This window comes from Manacus vitellinus, unplaced genomic scaffold (assembly GCF_001715985.3).
Source record: "Manacus vitellinus isolate BGI_N305 unplaced genomic scaffold, ASM171598v3 scaffold_6_pilon, whole genome shotgun sequence".
Taxonomy (NCBI): domain Eukaryota; kingdom Metazoa; phylum Chordata; class Aves; order Passeriformes; family Pipridae; genus Manacus; species Manacus vitellinus.
In genome coordinates, this window is record NW_021940750.1 from 29,317,999 (window position 1) to 29,334,509 (window position 16,511).

The 16,511-nt window shown below is 35.2% G+C and overlaps 1 protein-coding gene across 2 annotated transcripts in view; it reads left to right on the forward strand.

Moving 5' to 3' along the window:
- The first annotated feature begins 3,280 nt into the window (after positions 1–3,280).
- Positions 3,281–16,511, forward strand: part of PAPOLA (poly(A) polymerase alpha) — a 36,736-nt gene continuing 23,505 nt past the window's right edge. Inside the window, exons 1-9 of one of the 2 annotated variants that reach the window (XM_029964319.1) lie at positions 3,281–3,783; positions 4,385–4,451; positions 5,762–5,843; positions 6,303–6,412; positions 8,465–8,518; positions 11,916–12,027; positions 13,281–13,370; positions 13,465–13,603; positions 15,071–15,143. In XM_029964319.1, coding sequence (XP_029820179.1) covers positions 3,710–3,783; positions 4,385–4,451; positions 5,762–5,843; positions 6,303–6,412; positions 8,465–8,518; positions 11,916–12,027; positions 13,281–13,370; positions 13,465–13,603; positions 15,071–15,143 — 801 coding nt within the window. In that variant the 5' untranslated portion in view covers positions 3,281–3,709. The remainder of the gene's footprint in view (positions 3,784–4,384; positions 4,452–5,761; positions 5,844–6,302; positions 6,413–8,464; positions 8,519–11,915; positions 12,028–13,280; positions 13,371–13,464; positions 13,604–15,070; positions 15,144–16,511) is intronic. The other variant, XM_029964318.1, reaches the window with a different exon arrangement.

The window sequence follows — 16,511 nt, forward strand, 5'->3', positions numbered from 1 at the left end:
GAAGGTATGACCTACCAAAGCTTTGCGTTGTGAAGAAAAAGTTGTTCAGCTATACTGCTGTCAGCTTAGCACAAACTAGAGCTTTGTGTCTGTTTGTGTTTTAATATGGGGGAAAAGTTAAGTGCATTTCTTAGAGATGAGATTAATTAATATTTGAAGTGAAATACGGGATCATAACACTTTAGAACTAATCCACTGTAGCTGCTGCCCAAGTTACAGATGGTTTAAATTGTCAGTATATGTTCTTCAAAAATCCAGGTTAAACCAGAGCTACAACAATGTGGTTGACTAGAAACAAATAAACCAAAAAGCCCCAAACTGTGTCTTAATTTTCTTTGTGATCTTAAAAGAAAAGATTGGGGATTTTTTTTTTGTTTGGGTTTTCTGTTACTGTTTTATTTTGTTTTTTAGAAACAGAAACAAGCCCTAAACATGCTTTTTCAAGCTTTCAGTTGTGTGAGACCTTGACGTGTCTGCCAAATCTGCTTCTGCTGTTGTCAAGATTGAGTAGCTGGAATAGGATTTCCAGTTGCTGTTTAATACTTTGTTTTTCATTAATGCTTAACTTCAGTGACTAGCAGATGTGAAACACCATCAAGGTATTGACCCCCCAACAAGGCCTTAATATCTCTAATCCTCTTGGACACAAGGTTAGCTCTGATACTTCCCTGTCTTTTCACCTTTCTTGATTTGAATAAATTCAGTAGTTTAAGCTCTTCTCTGGACATGTCACAGGTTAAAACCAGAATGTCCATAAGTCTTACCAAGAGGAAAGATATTGGAATATGAGTGTGATCTTCATGGTTTTAGGAAAAAGTAGAAGATGAGTCTGGAAGTGTTGATTATTAGCATTTTCTGGCTAAAATGTAACATGTAAATACAGCATTAAAGTTGGAATAATGGGCACTTAGAAGTTTATTTCTCGGAGGTAATTTACTTTTACTTTAAAAAGCAGCTAGCAAATGTTTTACTTGAAGTTTCTTGATTTTGTGGGAGGTAGGGGGCAGGGACAGGATAAACCTTTACTTTTTTGTTTATAGTAACTTTCATGACTTGCTGTCTTTTTAATAAATAAGCATGGATTACCTAGCACAGTTACTTTATTTAATCCTTAATTGACTTTAAGAAACTCTTACCATACCATTTTTTCTGTCATTTTCCAAATGACCTTTTCTGATAAATGTGCTACAGAAACCTTAGGCTAGACTTAACTTCAGCAGGTGTAAACAATTGAGCTTGAATTTAAGTGTTTTTATCTGGAAATAATCTATATTCTCTTCAGTATTAATATGTGTTAAAATGTAAGCTTCATCAGGCCCCCTGCAGCAGTGAAACCTTCTTGAAGGTAACTGTGTGGAGAAGCGTTACATACTATCCCAGAGAAAATGTTCTTACTAACTCAAACACGGGTGAAACACTTGTTTTAGGAAGTTCCTGGGCTGTTGACAACAACTTTATTCCCTTATCATAAAAGTAAATGTAAGAACTGTAGCTGTTTTTACGTTACAATTCCCACAGAGGTATATCTGGTGATTGATTTAATTGATTGTTTAAAGCTGTTGTTTAGTGAACAAAGTTTGTCTGTGCCCTTGGCCAGCTCTGGTGGTCCTGTAGGAGTTTAAGTCACGGCACTGTGATGTTTTGCAAAGGCAGAGCTGCACCTTGCACTCCCAGGGTTCTGTGTACACCAGATCAGGGAAGAGATCTGATGTTTGGTTGGCTTTTATGTACTGTAATTTTATAGGCAAGGTAAAAGATTATTTTTAAATTATTAGTTCTTGAATTGGTGAATTATGGCCCTTACAAGCAGGTGGAAGACAGAGGCCATTGTCAGCATTGTGGACTTCAGGAGTCAGCTTCCTAGAATCTGGTTTTGAGTGACACTGAGTCTTTTTTGAAATCTAGTAACAGGGTCTGCCAGACCTTGTTTTACCAGCCTTTGTGATGAAGTCTAATATCTGTTGAATTGGATGCAGTTTCTTGCTATGATTGTGTAAAAATTGCAGTCAGACCATAAGGAAATTGTTACACAAAACTAAAATACCGATTGCTTTATATCAGTGCCTTAAAAACCTGTAAAAGTAAACTGAAAAATCTTAAAAGCAAATTTATTTTTTCATATTAGCAGTTGGCAAAAGGGGAGAAATTGTAGTTCAAATGTAACTGCTTGCTTTGTGGTATAAGTAAAAATATTCAAGATACCCAAAGGATGTTTATATACTGAGACCTTTTGTTTTCAGACTGCTTTTTTTAGAGGCAGCTAAGTGGCTGAAGCTACTATTTGTGTTGACATTCCTAAAATTTTTTTAAGAGAAAAAAATGTTTTAGTGGCTTCCTTTGTCTTTAATTTGAATTACTGTTTTATATGATTAATCTGAACAGCTTTTTTAAAAAATGTTTTCATTGATACCTTAAGTTGTAAGGTCTGTATGATTTGTTCAGCTACTATCAAAGTCTTCATTAGGTGATTAAAAGCTCATAGCTGAAGGAAGCAATATCAAATAATGTTCCCAGGCATTGCCTCACTCCCCATGATTACTTTTCTTTTTTTTTAATGTACGCTTTTTAAGCATATTTTTCCTCATGTGTTGTGGTTTTTTTGCTAATGAGCAAAGAGGCAGATGTGCTAGAACTTGCTTTGTGAGAAACTTGCATTGTGACTGAATTTTTGATTGCAAACAAACTATAGTACTTAGATTCATTTTAGAGTGGATTTAACTTATGGCAATGTTTTGTTGATTCCCAGAAATTTTAAGTTTAGGTGTTTTTTTTTTAATACTTAGTCTTTATGGAAATGCAGAATGAAATCCTGAGGAGATGATGGTGACAAATTGTCAAAGTGAAGTTGTACTGTAGTTTTTCCACATGTAATACATAGTTAGCCTGACAAAAATATTTCTCATTATGTATGAAAGAAATCTTATGTAATACTTGTAAACACAAAGGACTGATATTACAGCAATATGCAGAGGAATGTTATTCCTCCCAAGAGTGGGACTTCCACTTACTCTGTCAGCTTGATTTTTTGACATGAAGGGTTCTCTTTTGCTTCAGACTTAATGAAAGTTGAAGAAACCTAAACTGATGATAAAGCTTTTGCCCAAGTAGAATGAAAAAAAAAAAATCCAGGAAAAAAAAGTTAATGCATAATGTGAATTAAAAAATAGCCTTTACCCAGCCCTCCATGAAGCAAGGCTATATGCAAGATTGCCAACATAGGTTGAGCTGACTTTGTCCAACTGACCAAGTTATGGTAGCCAGCAGAGAATTCAGCTTAAAACCAATGTATGATGCTGATGGGCTCAAAATATACTAAAGCCTCCTTACTTAGGTGATTGTTTTGAGAGTGTGAAGTCAGCTGATGTAAAAGAAAATGACTCATAGCAACTTGTAACCCTGCAATCAGTATTAATAGTTGGAGAAAGGTAATTCTGTTGGTGTCCTTAATAGCACAGATTTAACACAGATTGATGTCGGATGTGAATGTTAACACTAGGCTTAACTTTTTATTTTTGTGGTATCTATCTTTTGTCTGTTACTCTGATGAGAAAAAGTAAATTAATTTTTTTTTGTTTGTTTCTGTCAGTAACTTTATTTAATTGCCTTTATTAGTCCCGTTACAACCCAGGGATCACAAACACAGCAACTACAGAAGCATTATGGCATTACCTCACCTATCAGTTTAGCTGCCCCCAAGGAGTTTGACTGCATGCTTACCCAGAAATTAATTGAAACCCTAAAACCTTATGGCGTATTTGAAGAGGAAGAAGAGCTGCAACGCAGGTGAGTAAACACTCTTAACCATGTTTTTTCCCTATCTTGAGGTACATGTGGTTGAGTGCTGAACCCCAAGTGTGTTTGGGTTCTTTCAAATGCTTTCTTGAAAGCCTAGTGGAATTGTAAACTCTTTTTCTCACCTTAAGAGGAATACCTCAAAACACAGAAGAGAATTGATTGTTAAATTTTAGAGGCTGGCTTGCATGTTTCCCCCATCATTGCTGTTTTGTGGGCCTTATACTTATTAAGTGTTCTAGAGTGGTTTTTTTTCTTGCAATACTGCTTCTCACTGTTCTTTTAGATGTATGTGTTATATGAATTAAAGTTTTATTTTGAAAATGAGTAGAATTCGTATATCTAAAATGTGTGTATGCCTTGCATGCTTGCGTTTTTTTTGAGCTTAAATCACTCGAATATTTTTAGGGAGGGGGGGAATATAATGGGAATGTTCTAAAAGGGATTTTGTTTCTACATATATATAAAAAGATCTGTAATTAGATCAGCAGTGTTATTGTAGTTTACTTACTGTGTAATGATGATCAAAGTCTTAAAATACTACTAGTTTCATCTAAGTTCATGACCTGTGATTCTGCTATTTTATCAATAGGATTCTGATTTTGGGAAAGTTAAATAACTTGGTAAAAGAATGGATACGGGAAATCAGTGAAAGCAAGGTATGGATGTATTTTACATGGAATTGCTTGTATTGTGATTCTATGACTGCTCTAGGAAGATAATTCTAAAATATGTTCCTAGTCTAAATGGGGTGAACCTTAGATTTGGGGCTGAAAACAAATACCATCTTTGTGTAGATTCTTTTGTTACCAGGCAGCATCATCCCTTAAAAGTAGAACCTTGTCAAAGGAAGAAACTGATAGATGTAACTTGACTTTCTGTCAAAATTCATACATATAGTACTGTATTAGGTATATGCTTAAATTGTTTGGCTTTGTGAGACAGTACTAGATTTTAAAATGTACTTCTTACATCTTTATGGTCTGTGGTCGTTTTCTTTAATGTGAATCCTGTAATGTTACTTTTGTAGACTGATAATGCTGCGAGTGTTTTTGCCAGGTTATAGTAACCTCTGCCCCCCCCCATTTTTTTTTTAAATGATTATAGGCTTGCAAAAAAGTGTCTTTTTTTTTAGGAATAAAAACCTAAATTTTAAAGCAATTTTGCTCTGAGTATACTTGGGATTTTATTTATTCTGTACACTTCTGAACAAGATTGCAGGCAGGAACAGCCCTGCTATATTAGTCTTGATCCTTGAAAACAAAATAGTGACTTACTTCATACCTGGTGTAAAATTGGAAGTTACTTAAATTATTCAATATACATTGCAAAATACAATTTTTGATTTAGTTTATCTTCCGCTGTGTAGCCATTCATTAGGGTCTCAGGTTGTAGTATTGTATCCTGTTATGAAAGGATAACTTCTTTGCCCACAGTACTGTGGATTCAACAAGTTTTTATAGATGATACAAATCTAGCAACTTTAATAGATGTACCTGAACAATCTGAACATAAAAAAAAATCTCTCCCAAACACGAATTTTTATTTAAAGACTATTATATAGTATGGGTGTCTCTGGAAGTAACTTAATAAACACCAATATTATACACAGCATTTTTGTGTTGCTCTGAATTGGAATCCATCATCAATGTCTGAGTCAATCTAAAATGCCTGAGTGAAGCAAAATGTGTTTGACCTCTGTAATGTTATAAAGCTATTGCACCTCAAGTGTAGAATTAGTAGAACAATTACAAGGTTTAAGGCAGTAATATGTAATGTAGTTGAGATGCTGCAAGTAGTTCCCAAGTGGCAAACGTCCCTCAGTCCTTTCTGTAAATACTGAGGTTATTATTTCAGTGGTTAAACAGCGTAAATTTTGTGGAATATTTTTCCTCTTGTTTTAAAATAAATTATGTGTGTTGTTACAACTTGTTAAAATAAAGTAACCAATTTTATTTGCTTTGTTTAGAATCTTCCACAGTCTGTAATAGAAAACGTTGGAGGAAAAATTTTTACATTTGGATCCTATAGATTAGGGGTTCATACAAAAGGTAACATTTACTTTTATGATAAAAATCTGTGTGTTTGAGCTAATGACTGATCTTGCTGTTTTGAGGTGGCGTTATTTCTTCATTTTTTTGGTCAACCATATGGTCTTCATTATAAATAAAAGAAATATATTCCTATATTATATTTTTATCATGGATTGAGAAACAGACAAAAAATTTGGAAATTATTTAAAAATAGAGGAAGTTTTATACTTAGATTCTTATGTTTTGTTCTTTGAAAATTACTACAAATGTTCTGCAATTGAAACGAGTGTATGTATGTGTTCAGTATGTTTAATGACCGTAAACTTTTTTCATTTGACTTAGCATTTCCAAAGAAAAAAACATTCCACATGATAAGAAAGGAAATATTCTTGTTTAAAGAAAAAATAATTGTCTGTTGGTGGCATTCCATGCATGTGAAGTGTTGAGTAATTTACTTCTGCTAATTAACAATTTCAGGTGCTGATATTGATGCCCTGTGTGTTGCACCAAGACATGTTGAAAGAAGTGATTTTTTCACATCATTTTATGAAAAACTAAAACAACAAGAAGAAGTGAAAGATCTGAGGGTATGTGAAATGTCTGGTACAGCTCACTCACCTGAGGATTCAGAAAAGTCAACAGTGGTGCATTAAATAAGTAACTATAACTTTAGTATTAAGGCTTGCAGTGGATTTTTATTTCACCTGCAGCAAAGCCTATCACCAGAGTTGAAATAGAGATTCTTCCAAATTTTATGTGCTCCCACTTAATAGTGACACTCATCTAAAAATCTGGATGGCAGAACCATTTCCTAGTATGTGTGTTGGTATGGCAAAATTTCTGCTTACTCTCTAGCAGCAGGCATGTACCAATGTAAATGTTAGACTGAAAAATGTTAGACTAATGTTAGGATCAGAACCAAACTTGTGTGTGTTTAATGAAGGTTTTATGCTGCTTTCTTATAATTTCGTGCTCATATAACCAGTTACAATGGTTGATATTAACTAAACCTTCTATATTGGCTGTGCATTTGAAAAGGGAAGTTGTATTTTTAGTGTGTCTCATTATTAGATGATTGTGCAAGATTTTTAGTGTGTAAAAATGAAGATTTCCTTTGCAGTAGTGGAAGACAGTAGTATACACAGTATTTTGTTTCTGTTATATCTAAATGACAAGCCTTGTTAGGCGAACTGGTGGGAGCTTTAATTGTCTCAATATTGGCTCAGAGTAAATTTTTGGTGCTGCAATTCTTTTTTATAGATGAAGATAGTTGCTGGCAAGTCTTTGTTTTTAGTCCTGCTCTCATAAAATAAATGGAACTGTGTCTGCAACACTCTTCCACTCTATGCACCCTGTAGTTGGTAACTCCCAGGGTAGTGCAAGCATCTACTGGTAATACTATATGCAGTGAAACAACTGTTTTGAATGCTTTATTATCTGAACACTTCTAGTAATCTTTAAATCCACATGCTGTAATTGAGAGGATTCAGATTTTCAGATTTACATTCAACTTCGCTGTAAACTCTTAACTCCAGGTAATGTAGTTGATTTGGCAGCAAGGTATGTGTGCTGTTCAGTGTAGCTCTGCAGTGATGCAAATAACTTTTAGCTTGGGGAGTCAACACTTTTAAATCATTCAGGCTAGTTCTAAGAAAGTTTGTGCATTTCCATCTTTTGGGGAACATAGACTTTCTTAATGGTTGCTCTAGTGAGTGAGTGTGAGAGACTTGTGAACTCTGGTGTTTTGCTTAGGATTCATCCTGCCAACCAGTAATGTTAAGGTAACCTTAAGTAAACATTGTCTCCTCCTCTTGTTAAGAACTGAAACACTATTGGAAGTGTATAGTAGTTCATAGTATTTCGAGGCTAGGCAGTATTCTTTGCTTTTACAAAACCAATGTACTACAGATCTGCATTTAGTTTGGGTGCTCAGCTCAGGAAAATGGTATTCAGAGCTGATGGCAGAGTAAACGTGAAGTCCTAGAGTTTCATCATGGGTACTGCTTGTAAAAGTACCTTATTATTTACCATGTTTAGAAAAGATGCTCAAGCTCTGGAGACTGGTGACTTGCAACTGGTTTAGGTGAATCACAGAATATTCTGAGTTGGGAGGGACCGACAAGGAGTCCAACTCTTCAGCAAATGGCCCATACAGGGATCCAGCCCACGACCTTGGTGTTATTAGCACCATGCTCTACCATCTGAGCTAATCTCAAGTCAGACTCCATGATTACACAGTTGTTCTTCTCATTTCTCATAAAATACTGCCTGTAGAAACAGAAATAAGAGGCCTTTTAGACTAAGAATCCCCATAGCTTGACCTTGGAATACTTAGAGATACTCGTGAGGAGTAAAAGATGCTTCATCATGTCCTGTATGTAGGGAGAAAGAGGGTTGGACCCTGGGGTAACATCAGCAGAGCTGGTTGGTACAAGTTTGGATTATAATGAACATTTTTACAGCTGCAGCACGTAGTAGGTTAGTGCTTACTACATAAATCCTCAAAAGTGGAGAAAGACATTGATAACAAAAATCAAGCTGAAAACAAGTAGCATTTTGTTATAATTGTTTAGACCTGGTAGCTATTGTTTATAAATGTTCTCTATACTTAAAATAAAATATAACTTTTTTTCCCCCAGGCTGTTGAAGAAGCTTTTGTCCCAGTTATTAAACTTTGTTTTGATGGAATAGAGGTAAAGATCATATTTTAATTTGTTTTGGTAGAACATGGTTAAAACAACGTTTCAGATCTTTATAACTTATTTATTAATATGAGTGCTGTTTAGGTGACTCTTAAGTTCATACCCAAGTCCTTGACATCAGTCCTCAGTTGTGTGGAGATTTAAGACTGGAAGAATTTTTTCTTGATGGACTTAAAGCTGTATGCAGAATATCTCCTTGTTCTTTTTTTGGCACTGCTACCTACTTGTACTGACTAGTTTACTGACCTGTAGAATACCAGTACTGGCATTATTTAGAGGTAACATTGAATAGAAATTATATTCATAGTGTGACCTTAATAATTTTTTGACTGCTAATGGTTAACTGTCCAAGCATGAAAGATATGTTTCAGTATCTTACATTATAGGAAGTTGTGGTCTTTAGTTAGTTCTCAAAAATGTACTACTGAAGGCAAGCTGGGTGTCCCCTTTGTCCTGATCTCTTCACGTGTCTGTAAACACATGACCAAAACAATGGTTTTGGTGCCTGTAAGCCTGATTAATCATCTGTCATGGAGCACTGAACTTGCTTAACTTGATTTTTTTTTTCTAAGAAAACAGGAATAATGTTCTGCTAATGGTTCTCAGACTTATATAGTCAATATGTCATCTTTTTTGGGGACAAGACAAAAACACATGGACTATTTATACAGTTCATCAGATTTGTAGTTGGATTACATCAACTAGTAACTGGCGGGTGTAAGAGGGGTACTTTACAGTGGGGAAAGAATTCCCATGCTAATCTTCTGGCAAATGACATGGGATAGTATTGTACGCAAGATGGGACAGTTCCTTCTCTCCCACTCTGAGTTAAATTTCTGCCTTGCAGTTATAATGGTCATAGTCAGGGTACTGGCAATTTTTGTGTGTTGGGAAGATGAACCTTTGCCCTCATTAATCCTTTCATCAACATGTCTTTTCATCAACATTTGTGTTAGTTGACACTTAGGCAAAGAGATGTATTCTCCCAGTGAAAGCGATGTGCAGAGAAATGTGATACTGTGCAGTAACCTAGCCTGTGATTCTGCATCTGAGTCAACCATTTTATTACTGTCCATCTACAGTGGGGTATTAGAAACATTTTTCTGGAGAATCTGTTTTCTATTTACATAGCTGATGTATTCATTCTAAATGTCCAAACTTGTATCTGTCCTGGTAAGTTTGGTTTTTTCATTGTGTGCTTGGTTTTTTTCCCCCAGTTATTTGCATTCAAGCCAGTGTTGTGTCTCCTACTGAAAACACGAACTTCAAAGTACAAGCCTAAATAGGGGAAAAAAGGGACTGTTTACTCTAAAAGTAGTATCTTGTTCCAGTATAATAATTTATGATGGGCTCTGATGGGCTTAGGCTTATGACTGAGACTAAACTCATGTTGCTGACAGTCAGTGCGTGAGAGTTCTCTGGTCTTGAATGCTATCTTATGGCAAACACACTCTTGGTATATACAAATGTTGAGCCACAATTTCTGATGATTGTGATGATCAGTTTTGTCAGTATCAAAAGATTTTAATTTAATTTTCCTTTTGCGAATCCGGACAAAACGTGTCAGGAATTAGAACTGAGGAAAAGGAGTTTAGTGTTGTGATGATCCTTTCAGTAAAACTTCAGAAGTTTTTTACAATACCAGTTTTTACATGGATTTTGTGTTCTTGCTTAAAATAAACAACGACCTTCTTGATTTTTTTGTTCTTCATGTAGAATACTGATTGCCTCCTCCTTGTCCCCCCAGTTACATAGGGCAGACTATTAATTTCTTTATTTGAAAAATCCTTTTATTGTTAATGAGCTTTGAATCTTCAATGCTAGACCTTCTAGAGATCAGAGCAGAACTTGAAGCTGAAGTTAATTTTGAACTTGTTTTACATTGAAAAGTAGTACTTTTGACTTAAGTAGGAACTTCTGCTTGCAATGCAGATTGTTGATAAGACCAGCTGTAAAGGACTTCAAAATAAGAAATGCATTGAATACTTTAGATATTACTTTTCTGTGAAGTGCTTCATAGTTTATAACAGGCAGATGCAAAGTTTTAAGTACCTACAAAAAGGTCTTTAAGGTATCTTCAGCTTCATTTTATCTAAAATAATTTTAATATAACTAAACCAGTTTTGTTCTTGATGCAATAGCACTGGATATTTCATTGTCTTGTAGGACAAGTGATACCAGTTTATGTTTAAAAACCTCATCTGGTGAAGTGCCCTTGTTGTGTACCAGACAGGCTGCTGATATGTGCTTTGTATTATCATCAACTGACTGATAAAAAGGCAAACTGACTTCTCCACTCTGTGCAGTGTCCTTGTGTATGGGGCAGTATAAAACTCTAGCTCAGTGCTGAATAGTATTTAAGATGTTCTTGGCCTAGAAAAGCTGTTATGGTGTGAAGTATTTTAGAAGTAATAGCAAAGAAATTGTGCATAATTTCAAAATGTATACACTTGCTCAGCAGCTTGCTGAATTTTCAGACCTTTGTTTTCTGTAGTCAGATATGTAGACTCCTCATAAATACTGGTCCTGTACAGAGGCAGCTGGTTATGTGTGTGCTTTACAGGGCTAGATGGGAAAGGTCTTCTACTTCTTCTGTAATTCAGTGATAATTTTAATAGAATCATAGAACTTGCTGATGCAAGGGACCCATGAGGATCATCGAGTCCAGCTCCTGGCCCTGCACAGAACACCCCAAGAACCCCACCATGTGCCTGAGAATGGTGTCCAAATGCTTCTTGAACTCTGTCAGGCTTGGGGCTGTGATCATTTCCCTGGGGGTGTCTGTTCCAGTGCCCAACCATCATCTGGGTGAAGAAGCTTTTCCTGATATCCAGCTTAAATCTCTCATGACTCAGCTTCATGCCATTTCCTTAGGTCCTGTCACTGGTCTCAAGAGTGAAGAGATCTGTACCCGCCCCTCCACTTCCCCTCATGAGGATGTTGAAGTTTGCAGTGAGGTCTCCCCTCAGTCTTCTCTAGAATTCTTCTCTGGAGTATTTGAGAATATTTAGGTTAAAACTAGGGTTATGTTTTCATGGCTTACTCTGATGTGGTAGAATTTTATATTCTGGACCTAGAAGTGGTGCTTGTCCCCAAAGGATTTTTATTTACATAAAAACAGTCAATATAGTTTTTGTTTGTCCTGGTTCTATATAAATTTTAATGTGTATTTTATCCTCTTGGAAAAGGAGCCAAAAGATAGATGAAGCATCTAAAAGTGTTTCTTTTAATGTCTGTGAAGGATGTTAGGATATATTATTTAAAGGGATTCTTTGTACTGGGAAGACTGCTGTTTTTATTAGTAAACTTGATGAAAATGACTTATAGAAGTAATTCTACAGAACGAAGAACAGTTTTCTAATGTCTTATCTCTTTTGGTTTTTTTAAGATTGATATTTTGTTTGCAAGATTAGCACTGCAAACTATTCCTGAAGACTTAGACCTACGAGACGACAGCCTACTTAAAAATTTAGACATTAGATGCATACGAAGTCTTAATGGTATGTATGTATGGTTTTGTGTATCAACTTGTTTAATATTAAAATAAGTATCCTAAGTTCTTTGATACAGTAGTTATGGACTTGACTGAAAATACAGCAGCTTCATATCTAGAAATAAAATTGTAGACAGTTTTATGTATCTTTTTGGAGAGAAGGGTTGTTTCTTGTTGGCCAGACTGTTTATAATTTTTTAATTTTATTTGGTTATTAAATGGTTCTAGAAGTTAATGGGAGTTGCAAGACTTCTGTACGGAGCACTACCTATTTCTGTAAATAACAATGTGTTTAGTTTTTAATTTGTATGTGTTTTATTGTGCATAAACATACATAAAATGTCTTCAGATTGGACATATCAAAATCCTTATCAGTTTGAATTCAGGTCTTTAGTAGCTTACTAATTTGTGTAACCTTAACTTCTGTACAGTACCATAGCTTAAAAAATGATAATTTACATACAGGATAGTAGCGGCTTCAGCTTGGATGCAGCTTGGTAGGAAAGAGGAGCATGTGAGATATCAATGATTTCTGTTATGAGCTAAAAACTTGATGATTTTAGATTATCACAGCTGCTTATACTGTTTTGTGAAATTCATATCTGTGCAGTCTCTAGAATTCATACTTGCCCCTTACTTGCTTTGAAAGGAACCCTTAGTCTTAAATAACACTATTTTCTTACAAACAGTTCTCTACAACTACTTAGTGACAATGAAAAACTATTCCTGATTAGAAAAAAAAAAGTCAAGCAGTTAATATTGCTGTCTGTAATGTGATTCTGAAGTCTGAAAATATCCCATAGTAGCGATACAACTCGTATGTTTAAAAGCTGTTCTTTTTAGCCGGTTCTTATAAATTCAAAGCTTTGACCTATGACTAGCAGGTTTTCTGTAGGTTCGTGAAGACTCATACCTTTTTTAATTTGCCTGTGCATTCTACAATAAACTGCATGTATTCACATAGCAGCAGAACTTGTTTGTTTCTTCAACAACTTGTACAGTTCATTAGTAACGGAAAATCAAGTAGCAGTCCAAAACTAGTTACGCACACATGAATTGTCTACCTGAGTGCTGCTGGAAAAATGAAGAAAAAGTCAAATGAAAATATGTTAAGTTTTCTAATTCAAAACAGAAGTGATCAGAATATGAGATGAGTTTCCAGCATGCTGATCTAAAAAGTTTGATAGCTTTGGAGGTGAAGGAGGATAAGCAAGCAAAAACTTTGGAGGCAGCAATCATAATGGATTCTTTCTTTTGCAGGTTGCCGGGTAACCGATGAAATTCTGCATCTAGTACCAAACATTGACAACTTCAGGTTAACACTGAGAGCTATCAAACTGTGGGCAAAACGTAAGCAGTTTTATTCCAAAATTTGTGAAGTTTTCATTACCTCTTATTGGTTACTGATATATCTCTTTTTATCTCTTTCCTTCTCAATCCACAGGCCACAACATCTATTCCAATATACTAGGTTTCCTTGGCGGTGTTTCCTGGGCTATGCTAGTAGCAAGAACTTGCCAGCTTTATCCAAATGCAATAGCATCAACTCTTGTACATAAATTTTTCTTGGTATTTTCTAAATGGTATGTTTTTTTTTTTTTGTTTTGTTTTAATTTAGATTAAACTAAAATAAAATTGTTTGTAGACACTAAATTTTAGTCCTGTTTTTATGGTACTATTTTTAGCTGTTACCAGGTTAAGACCATAGTTAGAAGCATTGTTCTTGCCACCAGAAAGGTGTTCACTTAAGATTTTCAATAACTCATCCAACATATCTTGTTCTTAAAGTACCCAAACTGAAACCACCCAGTTCCTAATTAAAATTTTCTCATGTATTTTTTATAACTCAACTTTAATCTTCAGGTAAAATACTTAATATAGTTCAAAATAATAGCAGACACCTCAAAATTTAAAATTTCTTAACATTTGGGTGCTGGGTTAATTGATAAAGGATGTATGCCAGTATCTGGTTTAGGCACATAGCTTAAATGAAGTTTAGCAGGAGCAGTGGCAAAAATGTAGTTTTTAATCTTATTAGTGTGGAGTGGCGGGTGTTTCAGGATTACATACAGTTGCATACTCTTGAGCCAGTTACCTCAGACAGATCGTTTGAATAACTCTGATGGGAACATTCTAAATAAATTTAGAATGAATGGGACAAAAGTGAACTTCGCAGATTACAAATGAATACTGTTTTCCTTGAAAGACCATGTCTGGATACCTATATTCTTCATGAGACACTGTGTTGTGTCCCAAGGTATTATACCAAGGTGTTGCTTTACTTCAAGTATAGTGTTTTTTCTTCTTAATGTGAAGATATTTGCACACTTGCACTGTCTCGAATTCATAGGCTTTATAGACTCCATGAGGTACGTAGTGCTAAGTAATATTTTTCCCACATTAAATAGTAGATGGTAATGGGTCTTTTTAATGTTTCTTGTACTTCTGTCCATTTTATACATGCATAATGTAGGAGCATTAATGTACAAATTCCAAGAGATTAACTGACTTGTACTCCTTATAGGAAGATAGCTTTATTCAGGGGGGTAAGGCAACTTGAAGAACAGAATGGTTATTTTTAGTGTTTTGTTCAACATGGTTTCTTTTTATCTTGGTTATAATTTTGTTTTAATACATATGGTTTGTAATGATGCTATGATGCTGTAAACGTGCTGGCTGTTTTTTCTGTAGTTTGCCCATGAAACAGCTAGCTTGAAGGTGGACCCAATGTCAGTCTTCACAGAGGAATTTCTCTTTGATTGCTATATTTTAGGAAGAATTTAGAGGAGTTTAACTTAGTTACCTAAACCAGTAGTTATAAAAGACAGAAAATTCATTGTTCTGCTGCCCTGGAGAAGCTAATAGCTGCTGTATTGTAGTTCAGCAATACAGCTTATTTAAACAACCGCTGTTAGACCAGCCTGGTCTTGAGGAAATGGTGGTTTATATTGAGAGCAGAGTTAAGAAGGATCGCATTCAAAAGTATTGTTTGTTGAACATACATGGTTGTATCCAATAGTCTTATTCAGTGCTACAATCTTTTTGAACAGGGAATGGCCAAATCCAGTGCTATTGAAACAGCCAGAAGAATGCAATCTTAATTTGCCTGTATGGGACCCAAGGGTTAGTGTGTTATTTTTTCCCCTCTAAGTCACACTGTACAATAAATTTGGTTGCTTAAAGAATCCTAGGTGAACTTCATTTTGGGTTTATTAAACTTAATGTTGTGGTGTTATATCTTCTTCGAAAGTAACCTCTAGTTCTCCTGAATATGGAACAAAGTTTACCCTAATTTTCTGAACTGAACGCTTGAAGCACACTTGCTGAACAATGTACTATTTGCTCCCAACTCTTGCAATAGGTGATCTTAATAAAAATTAAGCATAATTAGATATATGCCTTAAATCAATGCATTTTTGAAAAATTGCTAATCTTAAAATGGTTTGCTTATGACTTTAAACTTGTTACTTTTGCAAGTATCTTGAATTCACTTTAGTGCAACAGTCACACCTGGATAGGTTTGGTTCCATATAGTTGTAGCAATGTCTCTTTTCATCTTGGACCAAAGAAGATCATAACTTGAAGTCTTTTAGTTGCTTTGTATATTATTTATAATATTTGATCTCCATCTTTGTAGCACTTACACTAAAGACCTTGGACATTAATGTCCTTCAGGCAGTCACTAAAACAGCTCGCAGCAGATGCACGGCTCACGTTCTGAGGTTTCAGGAGGGCATAGCATGAGTGTGTTCAATGCTGTTTTGCCAATCATAGAATAGTTGGTGTTCAACTAATTTTTTTTTGGTGACTAGTGTAAGCATCAGAGGTTGAGTTGTATGCCCCTTTGTATTCAAATCTGTTCTTTGCTGGTTGACAAAAGTTCACATTTAAATTCATGAGACAGTTGAAAACTTGTTCTTGAGTCTGTTATTCCTGAGATAGGGGGTTTGAGGTCAGTGTGTGACGGGAACTGTCTGTGCTGTAGTAGCTAATGAAAGTGGGCTAAATTAATGGTGGCTTTATCTACCTTCTACAAGTTTGCTAACCTAATTATATTTTTAATGTATTTTTTGTGTGTATGTTGTGTCCCTTTTTTTGTTACCCTCTGTGCCATTTAATAAAAGATACGTTAATGCAAGTGATGCTTCTGTCAGGTTGCCTAGAGCCTCTTTTCTTAAACTGGCTCTTAATTTTCAGTAATGTTGCAGAAATAAAGTATAAAACATCTTTTGCAAGGTCTGAAGACAGTCATTCTGCAGAAGGTGCTCATATGCTGATGAGGTATCCTTGGTTTCGTATGATCACAAGCTAATTTCTATTGAAGAGGGAAATTGTTCTGTTCAGGACTCAGAAATGCCTGCAACTTGATGTGCTGACAGGTTACTGCCCTCCCACATCACTGTTGGTTCAGAATAATGTCCTTTGTGAAAACCATTATCCTGTTTTCTAAACTTTCTCTGAACTCTTGCTTTGCAAACTAAGGTCTCTTAG